Source organism: Manis javanica, chromosome 12, assembly GCF_040802235.1.
Source record: "Manis javanica isolate MJ-LG chromosome 12, MJ_LKY, whole genome shotgun sequence".
Lineage (NCBI taxonomy): Eukaryota > Metazoa > Chordata > Mammalia > Pholidota > Manidae > Manis > Manis javanica.
The window spans coordinates 59,622,339-59,638,521 of NC_133167.1; the positions used below are offsets into that span (position 1 = coordinate 59,622,339).

A 16,183-nucleotide genomic window follows, 5' to 3' on the forward strand; every position below is an offset into this window, starting at 1 on the left:
ATATTCCATTGTTGGGTGGACTATTTTATAAACATCAATTAGATCCAGTGGTTGATGCAATTGTTCAGTTATTTTATAGCCTTGATTTGTGGATATTCTGTCTGCTGGTTCTTCTGAAGACTGGAAGAGAAGTACTGTAGTCTCCAACAATTATTGTGGAATTGTCTATTTCTACTTTCCGTTCTTTCAGTTCTTTATGTATTTTTAAGCTTTGTTGTTAGGTGCATATACATTTACTATGGTGACAAAATAATCCTAAAATGACACTCTTTTGATTATGAAATATCCTTCTTTCTCCCTGGTAATCCACCTTAATCTAAAGTCTACTTCATCTAATAGTTATATAGCCAATCCAATGTTACTAAATGCTTTTAAAGGCTAAGTAACAATCTACCAAGAACTTCTGCATAATAGAAAACATATAAAATGCTATTTAACTCTCGAATTTATAGTAGTTGTACTTCTGTGTAGTTAGTAATATATCATATTGAATAAAAATTGCACTTTTCCTCTATACTGTAAAAACATTTACTATAATGTAAAGAGGACTTCTGCCTTCAACCATGAAGGAACAGTTGGGTCCAGAATAACCATCCTACTATAAACAAACAGAAAACTGGACAAAATACATACAACTGTTTCTGGACATCAGGCATCAGGTAGTGTAGGATTATGATGCCTGAGAGAAGGGACACAAACAAGGTAAACCCTATCATTGTGCTGACTCCAGGAGCTCTGTGTTGTTGGAGGCAATTTCCAGAACACAGGTCAGGGAAGGGGAAACCAGATATAGCCCAAAGATCATTCTAAGTTGAGGAAACAGAGATCAAAGTTCAAGGAGGTCAGGGTGACTAGAATTTGCAGAGCAGAGTACCAGAGAGAAAAGAGCTACCCAAAGAAAAAGTTCTAGAAATCTGTACAGTGGTTCCCTGGAGCTTTTGACTAAATACCAATTTGCACACACACATAGGGTAAAACTCCATACAGCTAAAAAAACAAAAACAAAATACAATTTTTAAGAAAAGAGCAACCACTAGAACTACAGCTTTAAGAAGTTCATAAAGCTAACACAGGGCTGAGGACCTTCTGAGTTTCCACTAGCTGGAGTAGGGAGACCTTGTACACAAGGCATTCAAGGTAAATCCTCTCTGTGTCAAAGGGAGGACTCTGATCCAGATATAAGCCTTAGAGTCTAGTTTTAAAATCCATCAGAATGTAGTAGGTGTCTAGGTGAAAGACCTACTTGGGGAGCAGGAACTGAACTACTTACCAAGATTACAAACGTGAAAAGATCACATCCTTTAGTAGTGGGACTAAACTAGCCCGAAAGTAAAAGCTATCCTAGAGCTAGAAAAGCTTAAAAACAGGCGTAAATGAAATTGTTCTCTAGATAATTGACTAACTGATAAAATAAAGTCTAACACTCTTTAAAGGAATAAAACAAAATCCAGCACCCCAAAATTAAAATCTGCATCCTCCATCATCCAATTAAAAATCAAGAGACACATGAATAAATAGTAAAATGTGACCCAAAACTGGAGAAAAATCTTATGAACAGCAACATACCCAGCAGTCATGGAGATAATGGAGTTAGCAGACAGGGATGCTAAAACAGCTATATGCTCTGCATATGCTCAAGTGTTTTAAAAAAAAAGCATGAAGGTAATGAAAAGAGAAATGGGATACATACAAAAGGAACTAAATGGAAAATATAGAGAAGAAAAATGTAATATCCAAAATGAAAATATCACTAGATGAGATTAACAGAAGATTAGTTAATGTAGAAGAAAAGATCAGTAAACTTGAGGATATAACAATAGAAACTATCCAGAGTATACATAGAAACTACATTCTTTCATCTGAATGCCCATATAAGTTAAATGTTTTCAATGACAGTTACATGTAGACTCATTATAGCAGACTTCTAATTTGGATGGGAAATTTGAGTGAAATCTGAATATTTGCCAAATCAAATATCCACATAGTGGGTGTAGAGACAGATATACTGGGATCCTGTGTAGTTTACTGGTTCCAAACCAGTGTGTGTTTCTCAGCACAACCCTAGACCAGTCTGAGTCTACTAAAAACAAGTAGCTCAGAGTTCAATCTCTCACAAGAGACTGTACTGATCCACAGATGGGGAGCACACAGCTAATTCCAGGATTGGACTCTGGGCAGGGAGCATTTTTACATGTTTGTAATCTTGGTACATAGTTCAGTTCCTGCTCCCCAAATACGTCTTTCACCTAGACACCTACATTCTCACGGATTTTAAAACTAGACTCTAAGGCTTATATCTGGTCCAGAATCCTCCCTTTGACACAGAGAGGAGGAAGACTGAGTGGGGAAGAAACACCCTATACCTTGTTAATACTGTGGGTTATCTTCATTTTTAGTACCTGGTGATTTCTTCTTCACCATGTTCAAACCTTGCTATACATGTCCTAAATGTTTAAATATTTTATTCAACATTTCTGGAGTTTGGGAAGGAAAATAGGGAATTCTTATGTCTTAACCAGTTTGTCTTCTCAATCAGTTCTAGATAAAACTTTTGTAGTTAGAAAATACTACTATATAACAAGAATATTATAAAAAAAATTAATAAAGAAGCAGCAGCAATAGTCAGATAAGGTGGTTTCCATGTTCCAATGAATTCTGAGAAGAAAAGATCCCAATTTGGTTTTAAGAATATCTGTAAGACACCCCTATGTTTACTGTAGCACTATTTACAATGGCCAAGAAATGGAAGCAACCCAAGTGTCCATCAGTAGATGAATGGATAAAGAAGATGTGGTACATATACACAATGGAATATTATTATTCAGCCATAAGAAGAAAATAAATCCTACCATTTGCAACTACATGGATGGAGCTAGAGGGTATTATGCTCAGTGAAATAAGCTAGGCGGAGAAAGACAAGTACCAAATGATTTCACTCATATGTGGAATATAAGAACAAAGGAAAAACTGAAGGAACAAAACAGAGCAGAATCACAGAACCCAAGAATGGACTAACAGTTACCAAAGGGAAAGGACTGGGGAGGAGGGGTGAGAAGGGAGGGATAAGGGGAATAAGAGGCATTACAATTAGCACACATAACGTAAGAGGAGGCACAGGGAAGGCAGTACAGCACAGAGGAGACAAGTAGTGATTCTGTAGCATCTTACTACACTAATGGACAGTGACTGTAATGGGGTATGTGGTGGGGACTAGATAATGGGGGGAATTGAGTAACCACAGTGTTGCTCGTGTGATTGTATATTGATGATACCAAAATTTAAAAAAAAAGAATATCAGTAAGAAATGAAAAAAGGGTCTGAGGATTATGAATCTGAACTTGTCCTTTAAAAAGACTCTTACTCTCTCATAATTATATACTCAACTCACTGAAAAAACAGCCTACAATATCACAGTATGTTCAGTTTTAATAAAATCCTACCTTTACTAAAAATAATTCCTTTAAGAAAAGATTTTATCACACCCACATTATATGAACACCTTTTCATTCCAATGTCATTAAATAATATTACCTTCATGTTTATTGAGAAGCTTGTAGCCTTCACAGTATCTGCCAGGTAAAATCATCATCTTGGCTGTGTCAAGATAAGAGTATGTTGCAGCAAAATCAAACTCCTTTTCACCATCCCACCAACCTTTCTGCTTCGCATAGTTTCTCATATCTGGATGTTCCCGATCAATCTTGGTTGTTATAGAAAGCTGATTAGAAATATTACGAACTCCTTCTGTTTTGAAAAAAGAGGAGAGGGAGAAGAAAAGTCATATTATTAACATGATATATCTATTGGTACATTATTCTTCTTAATCACTAGCTTATTTACATAATCACATTTAAGTGTAAATATACACTTCTAAATTTTGTACCATGTGCATCTATTATACACTCAAAAAGATAAATGAATTACTTTTTTAATTGCATTTTTTATTTTAAGATCCTGTAGATTTACATGCAGTAATAAGAAATAATGATGATCCTATGTACCCTCTACATAGTTTTGTCCAATGGTAACATCTTGTATAATATCACAACCAAACTACTGGTGTTGATACAGTTAAAATATAGAATACTTCCATTATCACAAGTATCATTCATGTAGCCCTTTTACAGCCACTCCTACTGCCACCCCTTCATTGAGCCCAGCCAACCACTACACTATCATCCATTTGTATAATGTTATTTCAAGAATATTATATAAATGGAATCATATGGAATACAACCTTTTGGTTTTTTTCTTTTCCTAAGTATAATTCTCTAAAGATACATCCTGGTTATATTATGTATCAACAGTTCATTTCTTTTTTATTGCTGAGTACTATTCCATGGTATGGATATACCACTACTTGTTTAATCATTCACCAGTTAAAGGACATCTGAGTTGTTTCAAGTTTTTCGGCTATTATGGAAAAAGCTGCAATAAAAATATATACAGGTTTTTGTGTTAATGTAAGTTCTATTTCTCTGGAATAAATGCACAAGATTGCAGTTGCTGGGTTATAAGGTCATTGCATTTTTTTTTTAACTGCCAAACTGTTTCCAGAGTGGTGGTTTGTACATTCATACTAGCAATGTATCAGTTGCTGGTATGCTCCACATTCTCTCCAGCATTTGGTAGTGTCATTTAAAAAATGTTAGCCATTCTGATAGAGATAAAGTGATATCTTCTTGTAAGTTTAGTTTGCATTTCCTTCATGGCTAATGATGTTGAATATCGTTTCATGTTTGTTTGTGACATATGTATATCCCTTTGGGTGAAATGTCTCTTCATGTCTTTTGTGCATTTGTCTGGTTGAGTTTTCAGAGTTCTTTGTATGTTCTAGATATCAGTCTTTTGTATGAATTACTTTTAAAAAAAAAGTCACATGTAAGTTTAGACAGGCTTCCAAAAGTATGGCACCAAATTATAATAAAATTTTAAACTAAAGTACAAAACAGAAGAAACAATAAAAGCCTCTTTTAAAGATATCAATGTAAGTGAAATAGATCATGATAAATGAAAATTGGTAATATTTTAAAACAGATCTGGAATAACAGCTTACCAAGTAGAAATCAATTAAAGTACTCTAATAAAGTCATCTTGGGATATTCTCACTACAAAAACTAGACTTATGTCATCACAGAATCAAAGACAAAGAATTTTATAATTGATAATTCCCTACAGTTTAAGTATTTAGTTCTTGGGCTCACTTAGAGAAATCAATTGGCAAAGTTAATCTACAACTGGATAATTAGACTCAGTGAAGGCATTCATTTTGGATGGCTAGGTGGGGCTACCTTTTTCAAAAGAATACATGTATTCATTTCTTTCTTACACTTAATAAAATAAAAAGTGCTTAGTGATACACTTGGGCCAATTATTACAATAAGAAAAACAGCCTAAATTTAATTTTATGTATTAATAAACATACAGGCAATGGCAAAACTGGTTAGCTACATGTAAGAAAATGAAACTGGATTATTGTCTAACCCCATACACAAAAGTAAACTTGAAATGGATCAAAGACCTGAATGTAAGTCATGAAAACATAAAACTCTTAGAAGAAAACATAGCAAAAATCTCTTGAATATAAACATGAGCAACTTTTTCCTGAACGCACCTCCTTGGGCAAGGGAAACAAAAGCAAAAATGAACAAATTACATCAAACTAAAAAGTTTCTGTACAGCAAAGGACACCATCAGCAGAATAAAAAGGCATCCTACAGTAAGGGAGAATATATTTGTAAATGACATATCGAACAAGGAGTTAACATCCAAAATAAATAATGAACTCACATGCCTCAACACCCAAAAAGCAAAGGACCCAATTACAAAATGGGCAGAGGATATGAACAGACACTACTCCAAAGAAGAAATTCCAACGGCCACCAGGCACATGAAAAGATGCACCACATCATTGTCAGGGAAATGCAAATTAAAACTATAATGAGATATCACCTCACACCAGTTACAACAGCCAACATCAAAAAGACTAGGAACAATAAATGCTGGGGAAGATGTGGAGAAAGGGGACCCCTCCTACACTGCTGGTGGGAATGTAAATTGGTTCAACCATTGTGGAAAGCAATAAGGAGGTTCCTCAAAAAATAAAAATAGAAATGCCATTTGACCCAGGAATTCCACTCCCAGGAATTTACCCAAAGAAAGCAAGATCTCAGATTCAAAAAGACATATGCACCCTTATGTTTATCACAGCACTTTTTTGGATGTGCCACAATAGCCAAGAAATGGAAGCGACCTAAGTGTCCATCAGTAGATGATGAATGGATAAAGAAGATGTGGTACATATACGCAATGGAATACTATCAGCCATGAGAAGAAAACAAATCCTATTATTTGCAACAACATGGATGGAGCTAGAGGGTATTATGCTCAGTGAAATAAGCCAGGTGGAGAAGGACAAGTACCAAATGATTTCCCTCATTTGTGGAGTATAAGAGCAAAGCAAAACTGAAGGAACAAACAGCGGCAGAGTCACAGATTCCAAGAAGGGACTAGCAGTTACCAAAGGGGAGAAGGGGGGAGGGTGGGTTGTGAGGGAGGAAGAAAGGGACTGAGGGATATTATGATTGGTACACATGGTGTGCGTGTGGGAGGGGGGGGGTCACAGGAAAGACACTGTAGCACAGAGAAGATAAGTAGTGACTCTGTGGCATCTTACTATGCTGATGGACAGTGATTTCAGTGGGGTATGGGGGGGGACTTGATAATATGGTTGAATGTAGTAACCACAATGCTTTTCATGTGAAACCTTCATAAGAGTGTATATCAATGATACCTTAATTTTAAAAAAAGTCCTTTACCACAAGCAGAAAAAAAATAAAAGATAAACACACAGGCAAAATACAAAATAAATGTCCATCAAAATAACTGACAATGACCTGTTTTGGAAAACAGCATGTAAATCCTCCAAAGCTGAAGGCCTCCTTCATGAAGACTTTCTGAACTTTTCCAGCTCACGATGACTTTTTCTTTCTCTAAGTGTTCACAGCATCTCTGTGTCTATTATCATTCATGCACCATTTAATATTTTTGCATGTGCACCTTATATCCCCCATAAAACTAGGAGATCCAGGAGTAAGTACTCAGGAAGTACAAGATCATGCTTGAGCACAAGGGTGTATTCTTGTGAAAGAATATTGAACTGTGAGTCAGGATGGAAAGATTTAAATCCTTTCACTCACTTCCTTGAGTAAATCACTTCAGTAAATCTCTGGATTTCTAGACTTGAAAAATGAAAGGAATATATGAACACAAAGAAGCCATGAAAAAGAAAAGCATTCTAAAACATATTGTGTCATTTACTCAAAGATATCAAATTTTTATGCTTTGCTGTTTTATCAATATATTCTTTCCAACCACTAACCCACAGACACCAATCACCAAAAACACTCCCCTTTCCTCACCTCCATACCCACACATGATGAAATTTTGGAATTCAGCTCCAAGTTTAAAGAGGAAACAATGGTAAGGGGTGATTAAAAAGTGAAAAAGTACTATAAAACAGCCAAGAGCTGCTGCACAGAAAATATACACAAGTTATATGAAATTAATATTATACAAATGTAAAAAGATAATGTTTTCGCTTTTTTATTAAAGCTCTTTACAGTGCTTTTTTACTGTTATGTTCTTTCAAATTTTTTCATTTCCCCTACAGTTCAACATTTCTTTGCACTGGATTATAAATCATGAAAAACAATTAATTCAGTGTGTGCAATTAAGGTGGTATTTTATTAATTGCATAGCAAATTAAATCATGAAAAGTTGTCCATACCTTGTACTTTTTCTGCTGCCCAGTACTTCCCTGCAGTTTCCAGAATCCAGGCTTCATTCCTGTCAGCTATTAGGAAACTGTTGTGATAGCTAAAGTCTATCCTACCCTCTGAACAATTTCCACCCTGGCCATATTGTTCTAATAAATCAACAATGACACTGAGGGCTTTTTCAGCTGTATCAGCTCTTTCAAGACCAAGTCTAGAATAAAAACATTAAAGTTCTCAGATTAAAATAAATTTCCATTATTTTTTAAATGATTTCCTGCACATGAGAATTTATGTTTATATTCAAATTTAAAGTTCTTTCAAATTAACAGATAAACTGAAATCCAACTTCTAAACTATTCCCTCTGAAGTCAGTTTAGAAAGAATGTGAAGAAAGTTTTTGGAGACAAACTGATCTATGTTCAAATTCCAAGTTGGTGATTTGTTAGCAAGCTGCTTTACCTCTGTACACCAGGTACCTCATCTCTAAAACGAGGATAATAATATATACCCCATAAGGCTACTTTGAGAATTAGTTAAAGTCTGATAAAAGTATGTAAGGTACTTCCAATGAATAATAATTTTTAAATTATTCCCTTCTCCCAGTTAATGATATTTGAGTCTTGAAATTACATGCCTGTACTAGGAACCATTTTTAACACAAACTATAAAAGTATAAATAGTAAATAAAAAAAAAAGAGGAAAATAAAACACATAAGAGTTACAACCTAAATTTAAAATTAGTTCTACAGTGCAAAAATAAAACAAAAAAATAACCTGACAAGGTCCATGCCCAGTAGCGCCTCTTTGTCACAAACTTCCTCTCTTCCCCACACGGCTTCATTCCCAATGCAAACTCCATGCTCGTTGGCTCCCATTTCTGCCCCCCATAACCAAGCTGGGCGGCTAAGGACAACAGCATATGTTTCGGGAACTTGATCAATATCTATGTAAGTACACTATAAAGAAAGTCATAGCAACAACCATAAAAACGAAAAAGTAATCAAAGTCCAGAATCTTAAAAATCAATCAAAAGATATGACCTTATTTTCATAAATGAAAGTATAAATGAAGTATTACCAAATTGAAAATTCCAGTAAGAAAGGTACTACTCTTAAAACATTCAGAACTGATCCTAAAGCAATTACTCATTCAAATATTTGCTAAAGCAACTCCTATTATAAAGGACTCTGCTATGCTATGAGATGTTAGTTACAACAATGAATCAGATACAAATCTTCCTTTCAAGGAACTAAGACTTATACATTAAGAACAACAAAATATAACTGTAAGGACCATAAAGAAAAGTGAAGATGAGGGTTAATGGAAGCTCAGGAGGAGAGATGGTTTCTAGTTGTAAAATCTTGAAACTTTTTGTAGAAGAAGATGTGAGTTGAACCTTAGGGAAGCAGATCTCAATCTCAAGGTCCATTCAAACATGTGATCACAGAATTTATAATAATTATAATTGTTATTTCAGCTTCCTCCAAATCATTGAAATAAAACTCCAGAAGTCTAGTTCTGATTCAAATTATTTTTCACTTTAAATTCTTGGATTTTTAACTTCTATAATCTCTGTCAAATGGCTAGCTAATGATAGAAAAAAAGTATATAGCTAACAAAACACATACTTCACCTACCTTAAGATGTTCTGTCAAGTTATCATGAATTGCAGCAGGAAAATAAACTACCTCTTGTACTTCATCACACAGTCTATCTGAATTTTTTCCAAAAATAATCCTGTTATCAACTGTTGCTGGAGGTAATGCCACAAAAGTGTCACAGGAATAAGGTTCCATTTTCTTAAAACTAAAAACGACACAGAAGATTTAAAATAAAAAGAGAAAAGCATTTTTAGTACATATTTTAGAAGTTTTACTTCATCATCTCAATAGATGCCAAAAAAGCATTCAACAAATTCAACATCCATTCATGACAAAAACTCTCAACAAAATGGGTACAGAGGGCAAGTACCTCAACATAATAAAGGCCATATATGACAAACCCACAACCAACATTATACTTAACAGCGAGAAGCTGAAAGCCTTTCCTTTAAGATCAGGGACAAGACAAGGATGCCTACTCTCTCCACTTTTATTCAACATAGTTCTGGAGTTCCTAGCCACAGCAATCAGACAAGACAAAGAAATAAAAGGCATCCAAACTGGCAAGGAAGAGGTTTTAAACTGTCCCTGTTTGCAGATGACATGATACTGTACATAAAAAACTCTAAATAATCCACTCCGAAACTACTAGATCTAATATCTGAATTCAGCAAAGTTGAAGGATACAAAATTAATACAAAGAAATCTGAGGCTTTCCTATACACTAACAATGAACTAACAGAAAGAGAAATCAGGAAAACAATTCCATCCACAATTGCATCAAAAAGAGTAAAATACCGAGGAATAAACCTAACCAAGAAAGTGAAAGACCTATACTCTGAAAACTACAAGACACTCATGAGAGAAATTAAAGAAGATGCCAATAAATGGAAACACATCCCATGTTCATGGCTAGGAAGAATTAATATTGTCAAAATGGCCATCCTGCTTTCTAAAGCAATCTACAGATTCAATGCAATCCCTATCAAAATACCAACAGCATTCCTCAACTAACTAGAGCAAATAGTTCTAAAATTCAGATGGAATCACAAAAGACCCCAAATAGCCAAAGGAAGAATAAAGCAGGAGGGATTACACTCCTCAACTTCAAGCTCTACTACAAAGCCACAGTAATCAAGACAATTTGGTACTGGCACAAGAACAGACCCATAGACCAATGGAACAGACTAGAGAGCCCAGATATAAACCCAAGTATATATGCTCAATATATGATAAAGGAGCCATGGATATACAATGGGGAAAGGAGAGCCTCTTCAACAACTGGTGTTGGCAAAACTGGATAGCTACATGCAAGAGAATAAAACTGGATTATTGTCTAACCCCATACACAAAAGTAAACTCGAAATGGATTAAAGACCTGAATGTAAGTCATGAAACCATAAAACTCTTAGAAGAAAAGATAGGCAAAAATCTCTTGAGTATAAACAGGAGCAACTTTTTCCTGAATGCATCTCCTTGGGCAAGGGAAACAAAAGCAAAAATGAACAAATGGGACTACATCATGCTAAAAAGCTTCTGTACAGCAAAGCATACCATCAACAGAATAAAAAGGCATCCTACAGTATGGGGGAATATATTTGTAATTGATATATCCAACAAGGGGTTAACATCCAACATATATAAAGAACTAATATACCTCTACACTCAAAAAGCAAATAACCCTATTAAAAAATGGGTGGAGGATATGAACAGACACTTCTCCAAAGAAGAAATTCTGATGGCCAACAGGCACATGAAAAGATGCTCTACATCTTTAATCATCAGGGAAATGCAAATTAAAACCACAACGAGGTATCACCTCACACCAGTGAGGATAGCTAACATCCAAAAGACAAGAAACAACAAATGCTGGGGAGGATGCAGACCAAGAGGAACCCTCCTACACTGCTGGTGGGAATGTAAATTGGCTCAACCGTTGTGGAAAGCAATATGAAGGTTCCTGAAAAAACTGAAAACAGAAATACCATTTGACCCAGTAATTCCACTCCTAGGAATTTACCTGAAGAAAACAAGATCCCTGATTTGGAAAGACATAATCCACCCCTATGTTTATCGCAGCACTATTTACAATAGCCCAAATATGGAAGCAACCCAAGTGTTCATCAATAGATGAATAGGTAAAAAAGATGTGGTACACATACACAATGGAATAATATTTAGCCACAAAAAGAAAAGAACCCTATCATTTCCGACAACATGGGTGGACCCAGAGGGTATTATGTTCAGGGAAATAAGCCAGGAGGAGAAAGACAAACACCAAATGATTTCACTCATTTGTGGAGTAAAAAACAAAGCAAAACAGAAGGAACAAAATAGCAGTATTCATAGACACTGAGAAGGGACTAGTGGTTACCAAAGGAGAGGGGTTGGGAGGGCGGGTGGGGAAGAAAAAGGGGATTAAGTGGCACTACAATTTGCAATCACAATCTAGGCAGGTCATGCGGACTAGGTAGTACAGCAGAGAATACAATTAATGACTCTGTAGCATCTTACAATGCTGACAGTAACTGCAATGGGGGGGGAGTTAATACGGTGAATGTTGAAACCACAGTGTTGTTTATGTGAAACCATAATAAGATTGTTTATCAATGATACTTTAATTTTTAAAAAAGATTATTTTTATTCGTAATTTGGAACATCTTAAATCCTCGATTTAAGAAAAGCACGTTTGCTTCCAGAATGAACACACTGTTTTACAGTTTCATTTTATTTTATAATGCCCAAACCTTAGAATGGCTTTACACAAGCAGATACCAGCAATTTAAAAACACATTTTAAATCTAATAAATGTTTCATTCAAAAAACGAAATGACTCAAGAAAGAAGTTTTCAACCTGAAACTCCTAAATTTCTTTTCTTCAATGATGGAAAAAGAGGTCATGATTGCTTCTGTTCTTTTCAGTGTGAATTTCAACGGTTATATCCTGGATCGCCTTTTATATGTGCTCCAAAATTAGTTTCCACCACTGCAAAACTTGGCACACTAATCTGTACCTAAGCCTCCTGCCTCATCGGTAAAAATCTCAGGGGGCTTTTATGGGAAATTCAACAAGACAATGTATAAAGAAAGCGTTTCGCACAGTGCATGGAATATATTAGACGCTCAAATGAGAGCTATGATTGTTATTATTTAGCAGAAGAGTAAATTTTTTACAAAAGTCTTATACTTGACATCACACTCACCCCACCTCCCGACAAGAGGTCTTGGTTGGTGGATCTCCTATAGCATTAGCAACCAGGTCCTCTCAAAACCCTGGAGTTTCAAGGGCCATCAAGGTGCACTAGGTGATCTGAGCTGTCTAACCGGGGTTGTAAAAAGAAGCTAAGGGAACATGCCTAGTTAGGAACACACCTACCCATTTAAAAGGTAAAGCCTTGAGAGCCTTTACTAACTCCCATGTACGTATTCATCATTCAACAAATAATGGCACCATACAACTGGTAACGAAACAGAATCCTCGCTCTCCTGTAGGTTACATTCTATTTCATATGCTTTAGTTCACCAAGCGCTTTCAGTAACATCGCAACATTTGATTCTCACAGTTAGGGCGAGGTGACTGCTGTCATTAACACAGACGAGAAAATCGGAGCAGAAAAGTTTATGATACTTAAGTCAGAAGTCACCTAGTAAAGGGCTCGAACTTCAAGCACTCTTGCAGAGAAGCCGCCGCCCAGCCCGTACTCCGCACACCAACAATCAGCGGTCGAACGGCAGCCAACGACAATGCGACCCGGGGCCTCTCCCGGGAGCCCCTTGCTCCCAGGAAGCCCTCAGTCCCAGCGACCACAGGTCCGGTCTTCCTACTTCTATTTCAACTATGCACGCGCCTCCCGGGTAGACGCTCCTCACCAAGCCTCCGTGGGTGGGAAAAAGGCAGTGGCGTAGCGCGCTGTGGCTATAGTTGCCGGAAGTTGTCGCCTTTGACTCCGGAAGTTCTCTCTGACACGGAAAGCGTAGTTCCGGTTAATCGTCAGGATCTGTTTACGTTGCTTACTGCTCTAGCGGCTGTCTTTACCGTCGTAGGCTCCAAGATGGGAAAATCTTTCGCCAATTTCATGTGCAAGAAGGACTTTCATCCAGCCTCTAAATCCAACATCAAAAAAGTGAGTAAGGGTAGCCGAGAAGGGTTCTGGCCGTTGGTGCCTAGGTTCCCAGGGGCAACTGGAAGTAAGAGTAGTGATGTCTCTGAGATTCCCAGGACAGTCGTCTTCTCCAAGCCCTGATGTTCTCGCCTCTTCTCCTCCGCTGAGAAACTCACTGACAAAGCCGACCCTCGACGTTTATTCTACATCAGCCTTCTTCTGCTTTGTCGGTTCTATCATTTAGAATGTATATCCATTACATATGAAGACTGGTAGTAGGGTTCCTAAGGACTTTCCTCGGCAGATTCTGGTTTTGCTTTTCGGATCCCAGGAATCACAACTTCTGAGCCCTGTTATCCGGTACAAAGAAGACTCCCTGTTTACTTAAGACAGATCTTAAAGTGGAATAATCCCGCCCTTGCTTCCTCGTTTTATCCATCCGATAATGTAGCGTCTGTCTGATGTAATTTTTAAATAATCAATTGCAGGTTTACTAGGTGCAGTGCAGAAAAACCGTGCCGAATATTATGGTGGTGGAATATGGATAGCAGGGAAAGCAGAATGGGGAAGTAGGAAGAGTCTGAGCGTGGGAATCAGACTCGGATTCTAGTTACTCCAGCTGTCACTTTTTAGCCCTGAGACCTTGCACAAAATATTTAGTATCTCTGATCCTCCTAATCTATAAATTAAGAATGATCTGTATAAGTTGTCTTGACTTGTGAAATATATATGAGGACTAAGTAAGATGGCTTTGAAACAAAGTACCTCCTAGCACTGTGCCCACATATTCAGGGAGTGTTCAGTAAAATATTATTTACGTCTATACACATTCTTAGCATGCTTCTAAAATAGAGGTGCTCCCCAGAGTTTCACCCTTGGCCTGGCTGTGTCTTGCTTACTCTATATGCTTCCCCAAACAATCACATCCAATTTCATAGTTTTACTCATGGTTTACCCCCTTTTTTACTCATGACTCTCAAATCTACAATTCCAGATTTTTCCCCCTAGCTTGAGGCACCTCAACACAACTATTTACTAGACAGTTTCATCCTGATAGCCTACAGGCAGCTCAGACTTAACGTATCTGAAATGGAACTTATCTTTCATCCTAAGTCTGCTCTTCTTTTATACTTCCTATATCATATGAGTAGAAAATACAGAATCCATCCAGTCATGCAAACCAGAAACTTAAGATTCATCCCTTATCCATTATCCCTTTGCTGACCTCTAGTCAGCAAAGGAATTCTGTTGGTCTTACCTCCCAAATACCTCTTGAATCCATCTCTCCTCTTTGTCAGTACTGCTTGTGTCTTAGCTTTTACCTAGACTGTTTAATTTCGTAACTGATTTTTCCACCTCCAGTCTTGACCTCTTCCACATCCATTCTCTACAGAGCCATCACAATAATTATATTTTTATTTATGAGTTTTACTGATATGTAGTTAACATACCATAAAATCACCAATTTAAAGCATACAATTTAGTGGGCTTTAAGTATATTCACAGACTTTTTGCCATCATCACATTTTTATTACCTCCCCAAAAACCTGTATCTGTTAGCAGTCACTCCCAATTTGTCCTTAACCTCCCCCTTCCCCATTCCTAGGCAACCACTAATCTACTTACCGTGTCTGTAGATTTGCCTTATGTCAGTGGAATCATGCAGTATGTGGTTTTTTGTAACTGGCTTCTTTTGCTTACCATAATCTCCTGAGAGTTCAACCATGTTGTAGAATGTATCAAAATGTTGGAGAATTCATTCCTTTTTATTTATGAGTAATTCCATTGTATGGATTTAACACATTTTAGTTATCCTTTTATCAGTTAATGAGTATTTTGGTTGTTTCCACAGAGTAGTCTTTAAAGGTAGAAATCTGTTCTCTTCCACAATACTACAGGATTAAGTCCAAGTAATCTGGCTCCAGTTTATTCTTCCTTCTTCATCCCCTCCTGATATTCTACCACCTTAGATTTTATACTTCAGTAATATCATACTACTTAATTCCTATTTTGCATCTTTGGGCCTTTGAGTTGTTCCCTCTGCCAGTAATCTTACCTAGTTTTTTCTTGGAAAAATTTTGATCCTATTCAAAACTCTGCTTAACTTGTACAAAATTGCTTATGTACAGGGTTATTTTTTGCAACAGAGTCTGTAACAGTAAGATAGAAAATTTCTTAACTGTCCATCAGTACAGCATGAGATTGGTTAAATGAATGATGGTATAGCCCCACAATAGAATGGCATTCAGCAGTATCTTCCCCGCCAAGAAAGCTTTTTGTTTACTGGTCTGGGAATGATTGCCATGTATAAAATTTTATTTTATATATGTTCTGTGTGTGTGTATAAATTGTTACCATTTATGAAAAGAGTGAGAAAAGTGCATATATGTTTGTGTTAGATATATTCTTTTATGTATATGTACGCTAGAACATTTTTAGAAGGATGTATAAGAAATGAATAACATTGGATACCTGAGAATTTAGTTGATTTAAAAAATAACTTAAAAACCAAAACTTGCTATAGAGCATTCCATTATACCCGCCTTCCTCTCTGTCCCCTAAAATTAATCAGTCTTGTTTATTTTTACTTTTGTTTTTTTGGTATTATTAATATACACTTACATGAACAATGCTGTGGTTACTAGACTCCCCCCATTATCAAGTCCCCACCACATACCCCATTACAATCATTGTCCATCAG

The 16,183-nt window shown here is 36.5% G+C and overlaps 2 protein-coding genes across 6 annotated transcripts in view; one reads left to right on the top strand and one right to left on the bottom strand.

Annotated features, from left to right (window-relative positions):
- SCRN3 (secernin 3) overlaps positions 1-13,308 on the bottom strand; it is a 41,960-nt gene extending 28,652 nt beyond the window's left edge. Inside the window, exons 1-5 of one of the 4 annotated variants that reach the window (XM_017675255.3) lie at positions 13,250-13,308; positions 9,416-9,584; positions 8,553-8,734; positions 7,790-7,989; positions 3,532-3,744 (exon numbers count right to left, since the gene is read on the bottom strand). In XM_017675255.3, the coding sequence (XP_017530744.3) occupies positions 3,532-3,744; positions 7,790-7,989; positions 8,553-8,734; positions 9,416-9,574 (754 nt within the window). In that variant the 5' untranslated portion in view covers positions 9,575-9,584; positions 13,250-13,308. Of the gene's footprint in view, positions 1-3,531; positions 3,745-7,789; positions 7,990-8,552; positions 8,735-9,415; positions 9,585-12,755; positions 13,003-13,023 lie in introns of those variants that run through there. The other 3 variants (XM_017675253.3, XM_017675254.3, XM_017675256.3) reach the window with 3 other exon arrangements.
- A 38-nt stretch (positions 13,309-13,346) lies between these two features.
- The window catches only part of CIRSR (corepressor of RBPJ and splicing regulator), a 77,759-nt gene continuing 74,922 nt past the window's right edge, over positions 13,347-16,183 (top strand). The window contains exon 1 of one of the 2 annotated variants that reach the window (XM_017675257.3): positions 13,347-13,503. In XM_017675257.3, coding sequence (XP_017530746.1) covers positions 13,432-13,503 — 72 coding nt within the window. In that variant the 5' untranslated portion in view covers positions 13,347-13,431. The remainder of the gene's footprint in view (positions 13,504-16,183) is intronic. The other variant, XM_073218675.1, reaches the window with a different exon arrangement.